General features: G+C 41.9%; 2 protein-coding genes across 4 annotated transcripts; one reads left to right on the top strand and one right to left on the bottom strand.

Annotated features, from left to right (window-relative positions):
- Nucleotides 1-300: 300 nt before the first annotated feature.
- BAG5 (BAG cochaperone 5) lies at nucleotides 301-4,706 on the bottom strand. 2 transcript variants are annotated; one of them, XM_079952933.1, is made up of 2 exons: nucleotides 4,572-4,706; nucleotides 301-2,125 (listed from the first exon to the last, which is right to left on the bottom strand). In XM_079952933.1, the coding sequence occupies exon 2, from the start codon at nucleotides 2,095-2,097 to the stop codon at nucleotides 745-747; it is 1,353 nt and encodes a 450-aa protein (XP_079809059.1). In that variant the 5' UTR covers nucleotides 2,098-2,125; nucleotides 4,572-4,706; the 3' UTR covers nucleotides 301-744. The 2 variants fall into 2 exon arrangements, with proteins under 2 accessions (XP_079809059.1, XP_079809058.1); XM_079952932.1 differs by lacking the exon at nucleotides 4,572-4,706 and adding an exon at nucleotides 3,014-3,189.
- On the top strand, nucleotides 3,900-13,153 carry COA8 (cytochrome c oxidase assembly factor 8). 2 transcript variants are annotated; one of them, XM_079960138.1, is made up of 5 exons: nucleotides 3,900-4,035; nucleotides 10,383-10,580; nucleotides 11,158-11,221; nucleotides 11,767-11,857; nucleotides 12,813-13,153. In XM_079960138.1, the coding sequence occupies exons 1-5, from the start codon at nucleotides 3,970-3,972 to the stop codon at nucleotides 12,916-12,918; spliced, it is 525 nt and encodes a 174-aa protein (XP_079816264.1). In that variant the 5' UTR covers nucleotides 3,900-3,969; the 3' UTR covers nucleotides 12,919-13,153. The 2 variants fall into 2 exon arrangements, with proteins under 2 accessions (XP_079816264.1, XP_079816263.1); XM_079960137.1 differs by lacking the exon at nucleotides 3,900-4,035 and adding an exon at nucleotides 4,812-5,223.
- The last annotated feature ends 10,018 nt before the right edge of the window (nucleotides 13,154-23,171 follow it).

Genomic DNA, 23,171 nt, shown 5'->3' with positions numbered 1-23,171 from the left:
ATTTTATTGGTTTTTCAACAACATACATATAGAATTTTTTCCAACCAAAGCTGTCAGCCCTGGTTTATAAACAGAAAACTGCTTTCAGAATGACCACTAGTCATAGTGTAACTGCACACAACCTACGCCTATCTGAATCAGTACATTGCTTCAAAATGCAGCCTGCAGTTTATGCCTAAGTGCAAAAACTGTTACTACACACAGTCCTATATTAGGCCCTACTATTAAACACTGTATGTAATCAAGCCAAGCCTTAGGCAAGAGATCAGCGAGACTAAATCAAATGCACATACAAAAAAGGCCATGACCAATTTGCATTTAATCCTTTGGATTGTAACTCTGCAGTAGCAGAAAAATGTGACATCTAAGGTGGTTTATGGCTAACAGACATTAGCTCTTTGTCTTCTCTTCATCAGTTTCACTTTGACTCCTTAAAGAAAACATGTTGGACAGATAGCATTCTTCACTGTGTAGAAGAATTCTATACAGGATGGTTTGGCAGTTCTGCAACACTTCATCAAATCATGGGGGAAAGATGGCTGTGACCAAAACTAACACAAATGGCATGATTGCTGTCATTGCCCGACTGCGACAACACAAGACAGCTGCAGCATAGCTCAGTCCAACATTTACTTGGCCTGTAAGTGATGAGCAAATAAACTTTTGGTCTTGTGTTGTCTATGGGAGATTGGTCGACGTAAAGTGCAAGAGAGAAAGCAATGTCCAGCACAAGACCTCTGTTATTTAATATTCCCATTCATCTGTTTTCATGTCTAAGTAGTAAAGAATATTCTGTGCAAGCTTCACTGCCTGCTTCCTGGCTGCTTTTGAGTGCTCATCCCCTTGTGGGTCTATAGCATCAAGTGCTAGAAGTTGTTTGGTGAGGAGCTCCTCTAGTCTCATGTAGTTCTTATCAGTTCTGTTTCCATCAAAAGACAGCACCTCTTGCTGAATTTGGGACACGTTTCCAAGAATATTCCAAACAGCTTTATGTGATGCGGGTTCTGCTTCTGTTTGCTCTGCAAACATTTGTCGCTTGACAAGTGCTTCCTTTAAGTCAATATATGTTATGAGGGTTTGTACTTCTATCACTGCTCTCCTCCTGGCTTCTCGGATACAAGGATTTTTGCCTGGACTCACTTCATCCAACTGTGCAATTAACCCTTGCAGTTCTGCTTTTGACTTCAGGTATAAATCTGAAGCTCTCTCTACTTTTAAAAGAGAAGCATGAATCTCTTTCATCTTTTTGCGGATTTCCTCAATTTTTATAATGCACCTGTTTTGTGCCAAGTCATAAGCAGAAGTGGCATCAGCTTCTTCTTCAAGATCTAGGTATTTCTGCAATTTATTGATCTCCTCCACAACTTCTTTACGGTAGTTCCTTATTTCTGGACGGCCACATACATCTAAGGCATCCAGATCAGCAATCAGGCCAGTGAGCACGCAAGATAAATGTCTACAGGTCTCATTGTTATTTACTCCCATTAAAACAGCAATAAGGGTCCCTTTCGCTTTGTTCACATCAACCATGACAGAATTAATCTTAGAGACAGAAGGATGTGCATCACTGGACAATGGCAGTGAAGGCTGCTGCTTTGTACAACTGTCTATAATTTCTTGAACAGCACACACTTTGGTCAGAGTGCGATACCTGGCTTTCCGTAGAGAGAGTTTCCCTCCAGTTTTCACCTGAGTGAGCCTAAAGATGATATCTTGAATACCTTCTTCAAATTCCTCAGTTACACAATTGCCTCCTTTGTAAAAAGCTGTGATTTCTTGTTCCACCAATGATTGTGCTTCATTAAACAGGGATTCAATCTCCAACCTTTGGGGGTGGTTTGCATTCTGCTCCAGTTCCTTAAGCAGTCTTTCAGTTTCCTGGGCAGCCCTCTTCCTGGCTTGCTGAACATCACCTCTGCCTTCAGCATCCACAGAATCGATTTCAAAAAGTTGTTTAGTCAAAACTCTCTCTAGTTTCTTGTAAGCTCTGTCACTAGACAGACCACTGAAGGATATTACTTGTGACTCAAACTCTTTGACTTCTTTCTGTATTTCTTGTAGCCTCTTAATGGAAGGATGTTGGTTACCCATATCCATACTTTTTCTTCATCCAGTTCCAACAGAGCTAGAAATAATACAAAGATACAATCAAATATAACTGATGCTTGAAATACATGTCTGCTTGTTAGTCAATATTTTGAAAATTCAACTTTTCTGCTCTAATTCTACAAAGACCTAACCCTTCACTTTTTACCAACATCTAGTCTTGGAAATACCTGTCCACAAACAAAAGAGGACTTACCCTATGTATGTCCCATTGAGTTTCATGAAATGACAGTTTAAAAAGCATGACATCTCTGGATCTTTTCCAAAAAATATTTTAAAAGGATATCTCCTAGAATTTTGTTTACTGTCACACACTAACGGCTTGATCCTATGCATTTTAACTAAAGCAGTAAACAGTATGTTTCATGAGCCTCTCCTGCCCCCCCCCCCATCATATGCACACCAAGAAGAGGGTTTTCTTTCCTTTGTCATTAGACATCACAGACGAGGCAGAACAAAGTAGCTGATGCACTGAGGAAGAAAATTAAAGATGATAGTGCCATCTGCTTCCCAAACATTACTCTTCTGGTGCCAGAAAAAGGCAGCAGCTAAACAAGGAAAAGATGATACTGCTCATCTTCACTTGCCCTGGTCAGTCTAGTAATGAGATACATGATAATATAGCCAGTACTGTCAGTACTACACTTGCACTTTCCTCTCTCCAACGCCCCCAGCAATAAGGCAGCTGTGCCCTCTCAACATTTCAAACCACAGCAAGCAGCCCTTTGGCCAGGCAACATCTGAATACCTCCTTGGGATGTTCCCAATTCCCTCCCTGCCTATATGGCCTTGTCTCCAGCTCATCAGCCTCTTGCTGCCGCCGCCCTCCCACCCGGGAGCTCCCCCTCCCTGCCCCACCCACCACCCCACATACACACAAAGCCAGTGGCGCCCGCCCCGTTCTCACCCCAGCGAGAAGCCCCTTGGGGGAAGCGAGTCCCCGTGCACAGAGCTTGATCCCCCGCCCCCTATATCAACCCTACATTCCTGCAGGAAGGAAGCCGGGAATCAGCCCCGAGCTCGGGCCGCTTCCCCCCAGGCGGAGCTCGCGGGCAGCCTCCCTCGCCGCCCTCGGTCCCCAGTGACTTCACAATGCCGGACACTCTAATTCCGCCTGGGGCATCCGAGTCGCTTCTCCGGGAGCGGCTCAAAGCCGGAGGGTGGCGCCAGGAAAACGGGAAGCAGCTTCAGCAGTCAGAAGAAGATCGATGGAGGAAGGGGGGGCGGGGGGAGAGAAAGGAAGGGAAATTCCCCTCGCCGCGTTTTGCCAGGCCTAGGCCGGCATCTCCCTCTCCCAGCAACTTTAAAATCCGTAAGATCCCTTTCCCGCCCCACAGGGGGATTCCCTCCTCTCCCCTACAGGGTGTAGCTACTCACCCAGCCCTACTATGCCTTGCCCCCGCTACAGAGACGCCACCCAGCTGCTCTCCACCTCCCCTCCCCGCCACGCAATCCTACAACCCGTGTCCAAATGCGCCCGCGCGTGCCATGATGCCCACGCCGCGGTTTCCAATCCGCGCAACGTGGCCCAGGCGGCTCTGCACCCCCCAAAACCACCACCACCACCACCACCACCACCACCACTCCTCCGCCCGTCCCCGCAAGTAGGTAGGGTCGGCCTCTTCCCACCCACCCCAAAGCCTTCGTCCCCTCGGATCAAACCATTGCGCCTACCGACCAACCTCTCCTGCGTATAATCCGCTTTGGGCAAAAGGGTGAAATTACCGGGTGAGCAAAAGAGGCGCGTCACGGCCGCTCTGCGTCCCGAGACCCTCCCCTACCCAGGTCGGGCCCTTCCCAAGTTGCCCCAATAGGACCAGGCCTGGAACTTTTCACTTTTTATTTGTTTTTAAACCCGGCAATATGGGATCTACAACCCTACGCAGCAGCGTCTACGTCTGGAAGGAAGCCAGTGTGCGAAAGCGAGAGGTAAGGATTACGATCCTCCTCACCCACTGGAGCAACTTGTTACTATGCACTTTGGTGTTTTTATATTGCAAACCGCCCTGTAGTATAGAAGTTTAGTAAATAACGACAACTTCCAGTAGACACGGGTTGTGAGCATGAAGGTGGGACGAGCCCTGCCCCTCTTTCTTATCAGGTGGAAGCCCTTCTCCTGCCACCCTGGCTGCAATATCTCCCTCTCACTTACCACTCGCACTTACTCGCCTCCCTATTCCAGCCCCCACTAGCATGGCTTCCCGTCTTCTGGTGAATTATCTCTCCCCTCAACACGCAAGCGAAGCAAAGACCTACCAGCCGCCGCGCTGCAACACCGAGTGCCTCGCACCGGGTTCCCACGACCACTTGTCACGAGTCTCTCTGAACCCGCAACCAAGGGCGTGAGGCTGTTGGGGGAGGGGCCTCCATTTTTATTTTAGCTCCGCCTTGTTCTGCCTTCCTCAGGGGATACTCATAATAAACAACAACAGGCCTTTTAGCCCCTCGCCCACCCGGCCCCTCACCTTCCTGGTCAGCGCATCGCCTCTCCTTCAGGGGCGCCGGGGAGGCGCAGCGAGGCGACTCCGGCCTCGCTCCCTCTGCGCCAGCCGTGCCACGCCGGCCATCCCACAGCTACCAGGCTCCTTTCAGCCCCGCCGTCTCCGGACTCCGCCGGCCAACCCACCGTCGCCTCACACTCTCCTCCTCCTCCTCCTCCTTTCCCTCAGCTTAACCTGAGGCGGGGACTAACCTGAGCCTCTCTTGACGCGTGCGCGCATGCGCCCTCGTCCTTTTTTCCCTCTCTCTCCGCCTTCCCCGCCCTACGGCTATTTGTTGAGGCTGGAGAGGGATCGCGACGTTCGGCGTTCGCGACGCCCTGCCGTAAAGCGTAAAAGCAGAAGTCGACCGTTGCCTGTTATCGAGGGTTGGAGCGGACCTTGCGCGCGCAGGTTATCCTCCCGGCGACCGGGTGGAAGGGGTCGTCGTCGTGCGCATGCGTCGGTCGTGCGCCGAAAGATGGCGGCGGCTGTGAAGAGCCGAGTTTCCCTCAGCCGTCCGGCGGCGGCGGCGGCTTCACGCGCATGTTGCGGCCGTTTTTCCTCCTCGTCCCCCGAGGGTTCCCCTCGCGGCGGAGGGCCTGAGGCTGGGGGTGTATCTCCGCCCCACGAAAGCCGGGTAATGGGGGTTGTGGGGGAGATTGGAGGCGAGGGAAAGTATGGCGGGGGTTTCCCCTCAGAAACACCAGCATGGCTGTTAACTTTTCCCTTTTTTTAAGGGAAGTTCCCTTATTCCGAATAGGATTCCTCGCAAGAAAAAGGAAAAGTTGACAGTGGTCGGTGGTGCGTCCTAAGCACATTTACTCGGGAGTAAGCGAGCCTTACTTCCGAGGAAACTTTGAGTGAGGATATTGCTGCTTGTATTTGTTTCAAACTCAGGCCTCTGCTTTCCAACCTAATTCTTATTTTTTCCCCGTTTCATTTCTTCTATTATTATTTATTATATTTATTCATACCCACTGTTTCACCTGAAGGGGACTCAAACTGGCTATTTATATCCCACTATTCAAGGAGGTCCAAACCTACGTTTCTTTTCTTACTCATTACAGCCTGTATTCTGCTTTTCCTACAGTGAGTTCAAGGCAGCCTGCTTGGTTCTCTTCTCTCTCCCCCCCCCCCCCATCCTCACAACAGCCCTGTGAGGTAGGTGAGGCTGCAGGGGAAGTAACTGGCTCAAGCTCACCTGGTGAGCTTTGTGGCCGTAGCAGGAATTTGAACCTGGATCTTGCCCCTCCCCATCCCGGTTTAAGACCAGCAAACCACTACACCATACTGGTTCATTTCCATCCCCATTTTGTCTTCATAACAACTGTGAAGCAGGTCAGGCTGAGGGATGGGCATGTGGGAAGCTGCTTTGAACCATTGGGTCACTGCAGTGGGCATCACTTCAGGGTTTCAAGCAGGAGTCTTCCATGGCCTTACCTGCAGTTGCTAGACATTAAACATGGGACTTTTTGCATGCAGTGGGAGGAGTTCAAGACACCTGGAGGGTTTAAGGTTAGGAAAAGCTAGTGTAGTGGGTGACCCAAGATTATGAAGATAAAATGGGGAAGGATTTCACAGACCCCACAAGGGTCATCTAGTTCAACCCCCTGCCATGCAGGAATATTTTTACCCCATATGGGGCTCAAAGCCACAACAAATTCAAGAATCTCATGCTCTACAGGTACATGTTTCCTTTTTTTATTTTTCATTTTAAAATAATATTTATTAACATTTTAAAGACTACAAAAGAAAGAAAAAGAGTTAAACAATACAAATACAAAAACAAAAACACCACACAACACCAACACCATAATATTAAATTAACAAAACAAAATAAACACAATTTAAAACACATCCAATAATTTCAGTATCTTGTCTTTCATTCCCTTGTTTCAACGACCTCCTCACACCTCCCTTTTTGTATTCCACTTTAACTGTTTCAGCAATTCCTTTCCATCTTCCTCTGTTTTCTGTCCTGTAATTTATCTTAACATATTCTAACCTTATTTTTTCCCTTTAATATATAATTGTCTTAACATATTTTAACCTTATTTTCCCTTTAATACTCTAATAATCTATTTGTACTTAATTCCTTATAACATATCTACTAAAGCCATATAACTCCTTTCCAATATTTTTCTAACACTCATTAATTTTACAGTATTTTTATAAATAGTCTTTAAACTTTTTCCAATCTTCTTCCACCGACTCTTCTCCCTGGTCTCGGATTCTGCCAGTCATATCCGCCAATTCCATATAGTCCATCAACCTGGTGATCTTCTGTCCAATGCTCTTAACTCTTTTCCAAGTCCCTTCTGCGAGTCTTCTTCATGTTTATACATGAACTTTACTTTGTCTTCCACTGATCTTATTTTTATTTTCCTTCCTTTGAAGCTAAAGAGTAAATCTTGGGGAAACTCCCACCTAAAGATGATTTTATTCCTTCTCTGTAGTTAAATCTAAAATCCAAAAGGTATTTCAGAACGTCTTTCAAAATTTCCACTCTTTCAGTTCTTAGAAGAACTGTTGTTCTTCTAAGTTCTTCTGGTAGTTCCAGCAGTCTCTTATTTTGTTCTTCTCTTTTTTCCCTCCTCTTCCAAGTCCAAAGGCGCTCACAGTTTTAATCTCTTCTTGACCCAAGTCCAGGTCCCAAAAATCATCAAATTCCTGTGTGGGGAAATCTATCAAACTTTCCTTCTCGAATTCAGGTAGGGCTCTGATCCTCAAAATCTGATTTTCTTTAGATTCAATCATAGCAAGCATCAACTTATGGTCATCAAATTGCATCTGTAAGGCTGGGACTCTCTCTCTCTCCAATTGTGTTACTTTAGGTTCAACGGCAGTAACTTTCTCCCTAGCCTTCTCCGCAGTTTGCCATGTCAAAGTAGATTCCTATATCCATTTCTGAATAGTGTCTGTATTGGTGTTCACTTTTTGTCCCAAATTACCAATTTTGGTAGTTACCACATCCACCTTTTTGTGAAGCTGTTCCAGTGAGTCACTTATCTTACATAATAAAACCACTAAGGCCTCTTCTGTCGACATTCTCAACTGATTCAAGGTCCCCAGAATCTCACAGCTTTTTATCTTGCAGCTGGAAATTCCCCCAGCTCAACTCTTGTAACAGTTTCAAGGGCTTCCTCCAGAGGGAAACAGTTTCTATTTGTATTAGTCCTTTTAAGCTCAATTCAAACAATAAAGTTAGTTTCAATTTTCTGTTACTTTTATTCCTTTTTAAACGCCGACGGAGACAGTGGAAACAATGTATTCCCTATTTAACTAACTGTCAGTGAATGTTCTAATCACGATCAATAAGCATTCCAGAACACGTCAGTCCTGTTGGCAGCCCGTTTCCAGGATCGGAGCGGTGGTATTTTAACTCTGTTCGCTCTCTCCTGCAGGTATACTCAGTCCAAAACTTTCCCCCCTCTTCTCCTGCCACCAAGGGGGGTTTAGTATTTTTTACCGATGGAAATTTAGTCCTTTACAATAGGCTTTCCGAGGCTTCAGCTTGCATCCTCATTGCTTCAATCTATTTACAAAAGGGGAAGGTGGACTTCTTGTTTTAGACCTCCCCGTTTCGACACCGAATTAAGACGTTTAAAAATCCAATTCTCCGCTCTACTCACGGGTAGTTGCTTTAAGATCAAATTGTCCACAGGAAAAAGTCAGCGCTCTCTGGCAACAGCTATGCAGTTTCGCTCCGTGGAAGAAGCAGTCAATTCGAAGCACCGCGCCACTCGCCCCACGTCGCTCTGGATCCCCGAAACCGGGTTTCCCCGCGAGTAGGGGAGGCGCAAAAGGTGCCAGCTGAATCCCACATTCACAGGCTTCACCCGCCTGTGATTTTTAGTGGGTCTCCGCCTTTGCCGTGGCGGCCAGACCCAGATTTCCACGAGGCAAATTCCTCCCGATCAGAGGAATTCAGCCATTGCCGGAGGCGCCAACCTGGAAGTCCCTACATGTACATGTTTCCTTGAGCTACCTCTTCCAGTGTTTCTCAAACATGGGTGCCCGGCTGTTGCTGGACTACAACTCCCATCACCCCTGACCACTGGTTCTAGCTAGGGATGATGGGAGTTATAGGTCAACAAGAGCTAGGAACTCAGGTTTGAGAAACACTGCAAGATGCTCCTTGAACCATTTCCCCAGGCAACCCAATCTTCCACTTTATTATTAACATTCTGTCACCATTTCCTTCAAAATCAGTTAGCATGTTTGTGAGCATTCCATGACATCACAGCAGCAGTTTAGCCAATGCCATCAGTGGCTTCCAGATGATGGGTGATAACTGCTTTTTGGTCTTACTTATATGAGACAAAATAATCACAAATAAGTGTTAGCTGAATCCAGTGCTGCTTGTGCACTTAGTGTTTCCCAGTTTTAGTTTGTCACACTTCTAAATACAGTAGTCCTTCATTCAAATGAATCCCTGGGCAGTTCACAAACAAATCAGTAAAATACAGATAAAAATGCATACTAACAATGAAACATAAGGACAAAAATTAGCATCAAATACAGATACAATTTATCAATAGATGTAATATTTCCCAAATTCCAAAACCTTGGCCTGTCTAATTGGCACCACTTAAAGTTTGGAAGAATAAGTGAATTTCAGTTTGGCACCAGAAGCCTGTCAATTTACAGGTTGACTGCACCTGTAGGTGGGAAGGATTCTGTAGTCAGGGCACCACTACAGAGATGGCTACATCCCCATGGACAGGACAGCCAGAAGGGCTTATCTTAGGGCCTGGATTAGCAAGACCCTGCGCCCAGCATCCTCAACACATTGCACCCTCCTCATTTCCCTACTTTCCCTGTGTTGTACAGGGTAGGTCTGCAGAGGACTTCTGCTTGAAATTGCTTGAACATAAGTAGAACTTAAATAAATGTATGTTGTGTTGTGTTCAAGCAAATGTATGTAAAAAAACCCAACAGACACACACACACACTGCACAGCTGGGAGCGATGTGCTCTGGGTTGCTGTGGGCAGAGCATCTGTGAGCTGCAGCAGCACTCCCCCCCCCCCCTCCGGTCTCTGCTTTTAAAAATAATTTATAAAAGAAGGTGCCTGAATGCTGCTACTGTGATTCTTTTAACATATTTGCATATGATGGTATCTCAAAGTCTGATTGGGATGGGAACTATCAACACATATGAGCTGTATTCCAAAATGATAACAAACTGGCAGGCTATGCTGATTTGAATACTGTAGTTGCATACTGTTACTTATCGTCTTTCCTTTTTTTTAAAAGAAATATGGCTGATTGTAGGTTTTAGTAGGTAGACACTGGATATTATACAGTATTCTTGCATGATGATCCTAGCCAAGTTTACTTGGAAGTAAGGCCTATTCATTTAAAATGGATTTACTACCAAGTGAAATACTGAAAACATAGGCTTAATTTCAGTTTATGTTCTTCAGTTACGATGTATATGCCGTTTATTAGAATCCTGTATTGCGCAAATGCAGAAATTGGTGCTGGGTGCAAATCATCATTGTGAGTACCTCTGCTTTAATTTGTTAATTTTAAACACATTGTTAGTCCTTTTGGCTACAAAGATAGGCTAGGAAATACAGGGTTATGGGCCACATAAATTATCTCTGATATCATAGTTAGATTTTTCTCCCAATGTGAACTGGAACAAATGTGATCTGGAGACCTGTTAATGCTCACTTCTTAACTTTTAGTGTCTTGGGTACCTTAGGTTTTCAGATAAAATTGAAAAAGTTTGTGGTGCCTTTGTATGGGGAGAAAAACGTACTATTAAAAAAAAACCTCTTTTTTTAAGGCTGCAAGTTTTTGCCCTCCTTCACACTCTTGCCACGATTGGATTGGTCCTCCTGATCGATGTTCGAACCTCCGACCAGTAATATTTTATATATCCAAACACGAATCCCCACTGGAACGAAGGCTTAGAGAGCTTAGACAGGAAACTCAGGTTTGGAATCAACAGTTCTGGGCAGACCAGAATATATCATTTAGAAAGGTAAGCATGCAGAGGAAGTGTAAAACCACTTGGTGGTGCTGGGAGTCCTTAAAAGTTTGTAGGGAGAATTGCTGAGAGGCATCCAACATATTTTTTTGCTGTTGCCTTATTGTATGAGGCCTGATCTTTGCACCCCGTAGTTATTAAGAATAAAATAGAATCAGAAGAATAATTTTTAATACATAAATGCCCCAAATAATATATTTTATGATGTCACTCTGGTAAGAATCACTACCTGCAGGAACGAATTCAGCCTCTCCTGTTACAGATGGAAAGGACAGAGAACTGAATGTACTGTTGTATGACCCTTTCCCAAGCGTGCAGGTCAAACCAAATAGATAACTAGGCCAGTAAGAAGTTACCCCAGTAATTTTCCTGCACTACAGATTGCTTATTTGTAAAATAATCCATAAATTGTTTGCTGAAGATTGTCTAGTCAGCCAGTTTAATATATTTGATGGAGTGGGATCAGGGATCATTAAAAGTCCTACACTTGGTAGCAGTTATTGCTGAGGTGAAATAAGCAAACTAAGATGCCAAAAACCTTATATTCTAAAATTTCCTGATACTGTTTCAGGAAAAAGAAGAATTTGTCTGTTCCAAATTGAAATCCAAAGGTCTACAACTGAGAGATGAAAAAGGTTAGATTGTTGTTTCTACATTTCACAGCACTTTCTTATGGGGAGGATTCTGATTTACATTTTAGAAAATGTTCTAATCTAGCATAAATAATAATTATTTCTTAAGCAAACTTTGTCTTTCTGTATAAGGGTGTTACTCCTTGGCACTTAATTTACAAAACAGAGAGAGAACTCAGAGAAGAGTGTAATGAGAATCTTATAGTTTATGGCAGAAGCCTAGAGAGGTTACACCTGAATTCCAGGTTATGCTATGAATCTGCAGCTTTTCAGTTTCTAAGAAGGAAAAAAAATACTGCCTTTAGTACTGCACTCTCAAAAATCCCATAAAGAAAGTCATTATTATTCATTGATTACATATAGGAAAGTAAGCTAAGAGTTTGTGATTTATGGAAGACAAACGAAGAAGTCCATAGCAAAACGTAAGACTACAGTCTGAGTGTTTGAAAAGTCAAGTTCAGTTTTTGCAAGGGATTTATGTTTAAATGTTTGTACTGGTATGATGATTAAAACATTCTGACTTAGGTGTTGTGATTTTTTTCTTTCAGGCCAGAAAATAACATTGTCTGCAGAAGAAATGGCTGAATTTTACAAAGCCTTTTTAAGTAAAAACTTTAAAAAACATTTCTATTATAACAGGTGAGAATATGATTCCTGGAACAATTGTGTCTCTTTATCTAAAAAAAAAACACTTTTTGCTTTAAAAAAACCACTTTTTTAGCAAAACCTTTTCTGAATCACACAGATCTTGTTTCTTTGCTGCCACCTGATTCCCCATTTTGCTATTCCATTAAGAGTCAGAATCTTTGCTTTACCATAATTAATTATTTATGCTTTTCCTACTGTTATGCTAGGCATCATACAGCAATTTATAGTGCATAATCCTCTCTACAAATTCACAATTTAATAAAACAAATATGCTTACAAAGAAAGGAATCTGGGAAGGAGGGGAATAACATTGAATGTTAATCAGGTAACCAAGCAACTTTCTAAGGCATATTAACACAATATTAGTCTGCGGACTTATACTCACTTCCCTGGGAGCAAGTACCATTGAACTTAATGGTACTTACTACTGAGTAGATGTGCATAGATTCACTTCATTATAAATGTTTATTCCATCATTAAAAAGATATTCATCTTTTCCTGGTGTTTACTTAGGTCAATGGTTTTGATATGCTGGGTCAAGTCTTTGATAAATATTTTTTGGTTTAGTTTTTACACATAAGTGTACAATAATCCTTTAAACAGAAATAACTGGAATGTCCCTTAAGCTAATTCTTTCCTCACTGCATTGGTATCACATTATTATAGCTTATGTAACTACAGATATAATTAGTCATCAAGTTTCTTTAAAAGCCTATCTGCAATATGTAGATACTTGCCTGGAGCCATGCATTATCACACATGGATTATGAAGTAGGGCATCTGAATAAGCACTTTGAAAACTTAAAGTAATTTTGCTTTAATTGGCAAGGAAAGAAAAAGCACCGATTAAGTCAACTCAAAATCTTACATCTTTTACTGTCAGTAATAATTTCAAGATGGCTAATTGTGTTTTATGTTGCTTTGTTTCCTTGGTTCTGAAATTTAGAGATTGGTATAAACGAAATTTTACCATCACATTTCTCATGGGACAAGTGGCATTTGAGAAAGCTTGCAAGAGATTTGGATTGAAAAAGAGTGAAGCTGAAAGCTAGTAGGTCACAGTGCTGTATATATTTGATGAAAGGCCTAATTATTACTGGAATCAACCATGGCTGTTTCTTAAAATCAGATATTTGAAGCTACATGAATGCAAGTTGAACAGCACTTCCCATTCTACTTCAATGAAGCCAACTACCATTGTTTATGCTGCAGAACCGTAGTTAAAAGCTTCCTTGGTGAGAGATGAACTGCACCAAATAAAGGAATCTTTCTTCCTGATTTGAAAAATATGTTTGTATGCTCCATTATTTCATTGCCATCTTGATCTACAAGCTGGCACTTACGTTCCCGAGCAACTATTTTGTAGTAAGAAAAAGGAAAGCATGTGAGCTACACTTCAGGTAAACTTGGGCAGGATGGGGGGATTAAATTATACAGTCAAACCTCGGTTGTCGAATGTAATCCATTCTGGAAGCCTGTTCAGCTTCCAAAATGTTCAACAACTGAGGCACAGCTTCTGATTGGTTGCAGGAGCTTGCTGCACTCAAGCGGAAGCCGCCTTGAGCATTCGGCTTCCGAAAAACGGAGCATTTACTTCTGGGTTTTTGGCGTTTGGGAGCCAAAACGTTCCAAAACGGAGGTGTTTGGGATCCAAGGTTTAACTGTACATATTATGACAAAAGTACATGATTACAACAAGTGCAAAAATTCAATACTTAAATTCATTTAGCTCTAAAGTGTTTTCTAAAAGTACATTTGTAGACACTTTTTCAATTTACTTCTTTATAATAAAGCAACTGTAATAGTCTTCTTAACACTCCTGGGAATTAGATACACCAACAGCTTTAGGATATATTGTCTGTTTACTGCTGCACCACTCATTGATGGCTTTGGACTATCTTGTGCTGGTTGTTTCATTATTAATTATTTCATTGTGTTCCAATTGCCAATTACCCTGCTGTCAAGAGAGAGAATTAATGTATATGCTCAGAAATGTAAGAGTTCTTCTAGAAATCACTTCACATTGGTAATTACTTTTAGATCGCATACTGCTCTGCTGAGCATAAATGATGTGTGTATCTCTGTTTAGCAGTTGTCTGTTCTAGCTTAACGTGTGTTGAGCCAGAATTATACTGCATGCTTATTATCCTGTGTCTAGGATTATGCTTTTATATAAAGCGTAAATGTTCTTGTTTTAAGGAGCATTCAGCCTGCAATAGTCACACTTCTCAGTACATGAAAGGACTTCAGTCAGATTTGGCTATATACCAAATTTGTTTTTTCAGAGAAGCTCACATCATGCACTCCCTCCATTTTCAAATGACAATGAGTTTCCTCTACATATTAATTCCTTTATTTAAAGGAAGACAGCTTTGTGGGTTTTTTTGTTTTTTTGTTTGGTTTTTTTTTTTTTTTTTTTTTGGAGTAAGATCCACATACATGCTACTTCAGCATGGTCAAGGCTCTTTCCCTTCCACATAGTTGACATACTAAATCATCTCAAAATAGTATTGTACTTTTGTGCAGGTGCTGGCTGCCAAAGCATCATGAAGCACACTTTCTACACACATGCTCTTACATGGGAATTTTTTTTCTGCCTCACTGAGCTCAGAGTCGAAGTGCTTTTCTTCCTAGTTTATATAAGAACAGCTTCCATCAGATAAATTTGGAGGGGTGTAAGAATGGTAACATTGTAAGCACCACTACATAGGTTAGGCAGATAGTGCTTGTGAAGTAAGATGAAATAAATCAGTGATGAATCCTGATGATTCTTCTATTACATGAACAATTATCAAATGGATTTGTGTACAGTATAAGAAAATTGAAATAAGGAATATAATTTATTTTAATTAGCTTTCAGTTTTCAGATTGACCAATTACATAAACTCTAGAGACTTACCAAAGTGTTTGAGGAGACTTCAGAATTAATTTCTCCTGTACTTAATAAAAGGTTTCATTTAAACCGTTTTGTGTTTTCTTCATTTGCATATAATCTCATGAATGATGGTAACATTTGTCCTCAGTAAGAATTATTCATTCCTGGAACAATGGCTCTTGACTTTCTCTGTCCCAATATTTGGCTTCATTTCAGGATAGAAATTTGAACCAATGGGTCATAATTCATGGGGTCCTGAATTATGGTAAGAAAAGAAAAAAAAGACATTGGTGGATCCCCTTTGTAAACCATGAGCATTCAAGGCAAATTAAGCTATAAAAGGTGGAGATGTAAAAGTGCTAAATCATATACAGAAAAAATACAATTGCATAACAAAAATTCACTTACAAAATATTTGTTCATATTTGGAAGATTGTGTTCTTCAGAGGAACATTCCCAAGGATACTTCTGTGGAACTGAATATACATACTCCTCCACAGTAAATACACACTAGCCAGTATTTAGCAACCATAAACATGCTATGGGATCACAGTTTGTGATCTCCCAGTGCCTTTCCTTTTTTGCTGAAATTTGCCTTCTGTTGCTTAACCGTGTTCTGGTGGTTCATTTTGACCACCTGATCATACTAAAACCGGCTTAAAAACCTTTCCCCTCTAGTTTTCTAGGCAATTGGATATGTTTGCTGTTCTGTTTTGTATATACAGACCACTGCAGCCTTGCTATGCACCAATGATTCTACCCATTTGTAAATCTTTGAAAGATAGATAATTTATCTTTGTGGCAGAACATGAAGAAAAAAATGTATATTATTAAAGTAATACTCTTAGAATGGTGACTCATCAATACCATACTGATTTATAATAATCATTCTTCAGCTGAGAATGATAGCAAGAAACTCATTATTTTTTCATAAACATAAGCTAGCCTGCTGTTAAATGATTGGCTCTGCATTATAATTGCTGATCATAAATCATACATCAAAGCATTCAGAAACATGGACTTCCCTATGGATTTTTCAAAATAAATTTGCACCTGCTCTGTAGCAGTAATAGCCCCCTTGTCTAAACCAAATGTGAAAGGCAACATTGCCATTGACTGTCCACAGAGGTTGCCAAAACAAGAGATTTGCTTTCCAGTGAGCTTTTAAATACTTCCATTTTTAAAAACCCAATTATCACCATGTTATCTTTCAAGTCTTTTTGCAACGATATAACGAGTTATTTTGCTAATGCCAGATTGTTTGTAATTCTAGATGGTTTCTGCTGTGATAAAGAAATGATTATTGCATTCCAATCATGTTTTTATTTCCTACTATTCATTGGATCTCTCCACTGAGGTATTCATTTCAGTGGAATAAAAGAGGAGGAGGAAAGGGAATGAAGAAGCTGATTGAAGACTCATAAATGTCTCTGTGTGAATGCAGCTCCTATATTAGATAATGTGTGTTTATAAATCAGAGCATATTAGTTAATGTAAAAAAAGTGAAATGAGCTTTCCTAGCATAATTATAAGCAGGATATAGGTTTCAGTTTTTCATGCCTTCACCACCACCTTTTTTTTTTTTTAAGTTTCTTCAGGCACCTAGCAGAAAAGCATTAAATATTTAGCACGAAGCCAGTAGTGGAAAACATTTGGCTTATGGCCAATGATATATTTGTCTCGGCATGTGGTTATAACTTGAGTCTCTTGCACTGAGAACGTGTCATGCTACCTGTAGGCACTAACAGTGCAAACAACTTTGACAGTGTTCATTTCAGTATTAGTATTCATGTTGCTGCCCTCTAATTGTTGACACTCCTGGGTTATGTGTCGTATTTTGGTATCTCAGAACCCTTTTTCTTGTATGATCAAAGGTAACAGAAAAGTATGGAATGCCTCTCCCTTTGCCATATGTGAAGTATCATCCATCAGCTGCTTCAAACTTCTTTTAAAAGATGTATCTTTTTGCCTAGGCCAGGGGTTCCAAAACGGTAGTCTGAACCTTATTCAGGTGGTCCGCAGCCTGTCCGCAAAAAATACAATTAAAAATCATACTACAGCAAGCACAGTGAATTATGATTGCTAAAACAGGCAGAAAAATCATTAAGTAATTTGCCAGGACCCAGCAATATTCAAGTGATTGGAGAGGAGGGGGGTCCACTGCTTAGAAATTTTAAATATTAAGCAGTTTAGCAATGTTTCTGAACAAACCACAATTGTATATGTGTGCAATACAGTATATATAGAATTTAGCTACTGCAGAAAAAATAACACATAGGTTAATGGGTCTCTAAGGGAGAAGAAGTTTTGGATCTTTTCTATTCAGCATGGTAGGATTTTATTTCATATAGTTTCAGATTGAGAGATATCTCTCCCCACCCCACTATATTTCTATATTATTGAGTTTTGGTTAGTGTTTACTTGTCTCTGTGGTTCCATAAGAATTTGAAAACTAATAAAAACATTTTTCTGCAAATACAGCATCTAGCACAGTGCGTTACAATTGCTACAGCAGGCAGAAAAAAATCATTAAGTGGTCCGTCAAGACCCTTAGCAATTTTCATGTGGTCTGAATGGGGGCACTGCTTAGATATTTTAAATATTAGGCAGTTTAGAAATGCTTTTAAATTGTGTATCATTGCAATATAGTCTTGTTTTCTAACAAAGAATGTCCTCATTTTCTGACCTTACCTTGTGTGTTTGTGCTAGCCTGGCAGCAGCGGCAAAAATACTTGATGTAGTCCCAAAATGACAAAAGAGGAGAGTTCCATGCATAAACCCTACATACAGACTAGGCCTAAAGCAGATTAAGCCCAGGAGAACTACATTGTCTCTGCAGTCACAAAAGATTATTTCTACCATACTGAGTTTATAACCAGTTGCTGCCATTAGCCAACAGCTCCCTGAAACTCTGGTTTGCTTAGCATACATTTATGTTTTGACCTCTGGCTAAATTCTACATTTCTAGTAAAATTAGAACATTAATCATAAATGGAATGTATCACCTAACATGCATTGCAACAACAAAAATAAGAGCTTGGCAATTACCTGACCCCAAGATTTTCCATAGACTTCCTATTGGATTGCCAACTCATTTGAACCAATATTTACTGATTTTGAGGGTGATGATAAGTATGATTAATTTATCAAAAGAGGTTGCGTTATGGCAGTGGACAAAGCTGAAGGGTACCTTTTGATTAAATGTATTTTATTTTATTTTATCTAAAAAAGCCAAGAGGAGCAAGGGTTCAGAGCACAGTGGTTGCCCTGACTGATCCAAGCATCTTGTCCACATCCTTGAGCCTTGCTAGCTGAAATTCATCCAACATAACAGGACTAGACAGTGCTCTGGACACCTCTCAGATTTCATCTGCTGTTAACAGTGAAGCCAAGGTCCAGGCAGATAGATGCAAGCGATTTTACTGTTGGTTCTATCACCTCCTTTGGGCCAGACAGTGAGAGCTGGCCCATAAAGAAGGCTGATCACCAAAGAATTGATGCTTTTGAATTATGGTGCTGGAGGAGACTCTTGAGAGTCCCATGGACTGCAAGAAGATCAAACATATCCATTCTTCAGGAAATCAGCCCTGAGTGCTCACTGGAAGGACAGATCCTGAAGCTGAGGCTCCAGTACTTTGGCCACCTCATGAGAAGAGAGGACCCCCTGGAAAAGACCCTGATGTTGGGAAAGGTGGAGGGCACAAGGGGACGACAGAGGACGAGATGGTTGGACAGCGTTCTCGAAGCTACCAGCATGAGTCTGACCAAACTGCGGGAGGCAGTGGAAGACAGGAGTGCCTGGCGTGCTCTGGTCCGTGGGGTCACGAAGAGTCGGACACAACTAAACGACTAAACAACAACAACACCCAGAATAGCTCTGCTGGATGGCACAATGAGGATGCTGTGGAGGCAACGAAGTATGCCTTCTTTGCTCCTTTCACTGCCACTAGGTAAGCTTGATTATCAGTCCTCTCCTGTGTTTGATTGCATTCGACTGGAGTTTTCATCCATTCGCATTTGAGCTGTCTCCCAGCTTATCACCCTAAACTCTGGAGTATACCAGAGAGTCAAATGGGCTCCACGAAGCAGAAGAGGACACTCAGGAGTGATAATGTCAATGGCCCATGCTATTTGGATGTTCCAGAAGTTGGCCAGGGCTTTGACAGGAGTGCCAGTCATATCACCTAGAAGATCCACCAAAGCCATCTGGAAACCCATTGCTTCCATCAGCCTCCGAGGGTGGACCATCCTAATAAATCCCTGCCAGGAAGTGATCTAACCACAACAAGGGACTGATATCAATATCCTCCACTTTCAGATGGAGGATAATCCTGCTTACTTGAGAAAACAAGGTCTATATGCCTACTGCGTGTGTTGGGCCGGTGACATGTTGGGACAGCTCCATAATCTTCTTAATATTAAGACCAGCACTATGAATTGGGCCAGAAATCCTACTAGTAGCCAGTGCTACAGGCACAAATTTGATGTGTTCAGGTTTTTTGGGTCCCCACCAACATCCAGAAGGCTGCATTTTGTACCAGCTGTAGCTTCCAAACTCTTCAGAGCCAATCTCATGTAAAGTGTTTTGCAGTAATCTAGATGGGAGGTTAAAAGAGACTGGGTTCATGGCCAGCACGTTTTGTATGTGTGGAAGCTTCTGTGATCTTGTCTTTTAAACATGAAGATGGGGCTGGATCACATCCTAAATTACCTAGCTGTGAGAGGAGGCAATGTCTACTTACATTGTTCTGCGTAACAGCATGTGGCTGTACACAGCTGAAGGCAGTGAGTGACCTTCTTGCCTCTCAGCTGAAGTCATGTGAGAACAAAAATAAAGATAACTACAATGATGACAAAGGACAAAAGGGAGAGAAACAAGTGTGAGAGAGCTCTGCTCTAGATTTCCACCAGTGTGTAGTTGGCATTTTTATGCATGCATAAAGAGGAAACATTGGAGCTCCTCTGATAATAGCGATGAGATATGGCTGCTGTAACAAGAATCTCCTTCAAATGCAGTGGCATATGCACCTGCAATGTTTGTCAGCATCCCAGAGGGATGAGGCTTCACCTGCTTTGCTGGCACATAATCTGGTAATGAGTCAGCAAGACCTCCCTGCGGGATTGCTGACAAGCTAGTCTGTGTGAGAAGCAGAGATGGAAAGTAGCAAGAGTCTATTCAGGAACCTGTGAAGGATACTGAGGCAAGTTCATGTGATTTAAAGAGGCTACCCTCTTTCAGCTGTGTGAGTACCTCCCCCATTTTTTGAGAGGGGGATAAAGTTTGCAAGGGGTCCTTACCATAAATTTTGGCTCCAGGTCAGTGGCGTAGCGTGGGTTGTCAGCACCCGGGGCAAGGCAAGTAATTTGCGCCCCCTAACCCGTGGATTTGCGCTCCCTAACCATATCCCTAACCCTAACCCCCAGATGTTGCGCCCGGTGTGGCCGGCTCCCCCTGCACCCCCCACGCTACGCCACTGCTCCAGATTTGTTTGTTGGTTTGTTTTTAAATGTTTGCTAAAAATAACTCTGCATTTTCTACTGAACCGTATCCTAACTGAATATGCAGTTTGATCCTTAAATACTTTTTGATCCAACATTTTAAAAGAAAAAAGCAATGCCTGAAAACAGGACTTCCTTGTTTAATTCTCAACTAAAGAGGCATTTTTTGACATCTTTCTTCCCTGGGTACATTTCTGCTTTTCTTCCATGTTTGTAGCAATCCCAAGTTGACCTTCCAAGGTAACAGCAAAGAAGTCCCTTGTGGACTTCATGTTGCTTGTAGGTTACACTCCCAGTTTCCTTTGGCTGGCAGGTGATAACTAAAGACTGCAAATGACGTTTTTAAAGACAGTAGAAAAGAAAAACAAGCAGCCAGTTGCTTTCCTATTTTAAAACTGTTGTTGTTACATGCAGGACAGGACTTCTATATTACTCCTGAAACAAAGCTCCTTGGCAAATCAAATTAAAAGTACACGATGTGGAAATTCCACAGTTTAAAAAAAAATCCTGAGCTTTCGCTGCCAAATATATAATATGCAAATGAAGGAGAAAAACAACATGGTTACCAGTCAAATGTTTAGTTGATTAATCAGTCAGATTACTTACTGCTGTTGACTGCACAGTAAGAATCAGTGATTCAGTGCTTGCCAGTTCCACAAAAATATTGGTCCAAAGCAGGACTCCTCAAAGGATCTTAATTGTTTTAAATGTTTTTATTGTTGTATCACTTGTTTGCTGCCCCTGGGGTTTTCTAGGGTGGTATGTGTGTATACAGATGGTGGCTGTGGCAAACCACCTTGCACCTCCAAAATTATTTACCTATTTTGAAGGAGGTGGTCTCACATACCTTAGATGTTTTCTTTACTTTACGCTGAAACCTTTTATTAATTTCTCTAACCCTTTTACTGCTGTCACCACGTATAAAATCCAAATCAATAATATATCAGTTTACCCACAAGTAGCTATGGATAAGCTACAGTACAAAACAGCACAGATTTCACTTTAAAGTGAAAAACAAATGTATTTCTTTTAAGCCAACTGATATGAACAGTTATTATAATACCGCAATGTTTGTGTGTGTGTGTGCGTAATGGCCCAAAGCATGGGATTCAGCCACATTAGTAAAACACATACAGTGGTACCTCTGGATACGAACAGGATCCGTTCCGGAGCCCCGTTCGCATCCTGAAGTAAATGTAAGACGTGACTGCGCGTCTGCGCATCTGCGCGTGTCGCGTTTCGCCGCATGCGCGTGACGTCATTTTGAGCGTCTGCGCATGTGCGAGCGGCGAAACCCGGAAGTAACACGCTCCATTACTTCCAGGTCGCTGTGGAGTGCAACCTGAAAATATTCACCCTGAAGCTACTTCAACCCAAGGTATGACTGTACACGTTATAAATGTGTTATAACACTGTGGCCCCAGATGGCGCTGTAGAGATGAAATCAGAACTATGAAATTTTCCATTGTGAGCTTTAATTTTTTTTTTCTCAGAGCGTTTTCAGAGTGTTTTTTTATAGCTATGTAGATGCAGCCATGGTTTAATTATCAGGAATGTGCTCTTTATGCGTGGATACTCCAGTTCTCTCTCGTGCCTCCTGGATACGCTAAACCTTAGGTTGCTACAAAACAAGATCTGTAAATTTACCAGGAAGCTCAGAAGGGAATCACAACATGTGATGGGAGCAGAGAAGAAGAGAGTGAGAGCCTGAAGGACCTTCCTGGTGTCTATAATATAGCTATGTGTCTATAGGTGCTGCTGATATCCATAAGCTTGTATCAAGCATGTTACAAGACCACCTTAATTCTACCTTGACCTTTATGGTATGAAAGAACACTTTAGTACATCATCTGTCTGCCAGATCAAGACCGATAGATAGATAGATAGAACAGATAGATGGTCTCGTGGCTCTCCCACAGCTTTGAAATGTTCTTCTGAAGACTCACAAAAGCCCTAGAATGGAACAAGATATAATTCCAAATAAATAAATTCAGTGTGCAGATTATTCCGCATCAGTATAACCCCAATTTTCATTTTTTGAAAAGTACCCTCTACTTTTATGAAAATAAGCTCTTCCCTTATCATTTTTATCAGACAGGAATTCTCTTGTGGGCTAAATATTGTTTTCCTGTTCCCAGGGTTGTGACCTCAATGCTACTGTAAAGCTTTGTGTGGAGCCAAGGACAGATTTTTAAACGTAAATAAAAGGCAAAGAGGAAGTCTTAAGTGGATGTCAAACTTCCAAACTTGTGAGTGCATATCTCTGCTCAACTTCAACAACACTGAGGGTTGGCAAAAAAAAATGCACACAATACGGTTGGAAAGAATGCTAAAGGTTGCTGGTGTAGGGTCCAGTCAAAAATTAACAATAAGACATTTCACTGCTGAGTAAATATATTGTGTTATAGTCCAAATGGATGGGTTAAACTGCAGTGTTTCCCAACCTTGGGCCTCCAGCTGTTTTTGAACTACAATTCCCATCATCCCTGACCACTGGTCTTGCTAGCTAGGGATGATGGGAGTTGTAGGCCAAAAACATCTGGAGGCCCAAGGTTGGGAAACACTGGGTTAAAGTATATAAAAAAATAGCAAGCTCTCCCAAAACAATATAATGTAAAGATAAAGGACCCCTGGATGGTTAAGTCCAGTAGAAGGTGACTATGGGGTTGCGGCGCTCATCTCACTTTCAGGCCGAGGGAGCCAGTGTTTTTCCACAGACAGATTTTTGGGTCATGTGGCCAGCATGACTAAACTGCTTCTGGCACAACGGAACACTGTGACAGAAACCAGAGCGCACAGAAACCCTGTTTACCTTCCCGCCACAGTGGTACCTATTTATTTACTTACACTGGCGTGCTTTCGAACTGCTAGAAAGGCAGCTAATATAAGGTAACAGCTAATGTAATAGCCTGCTTTGCACTGAATGCTATG

The sequence above is a fragment of the Podarcis cretensis genome, assembly GCF_951804945.1.
Source record: "Podarcis cretensis genome assembly, chromosome: 1".
In the NCBI taxonomy this organism is placed as follows: Eukaryota; Metazoa; Chordata; class Lepidosauria; order Squamata; family Lacertidae; genus Podarcis; species Podarcis cretensis.
Note: the sequence above shows the minus strand (reverse complement) of the source record. Positions and strands in the feature narration are given on the sequence as shown.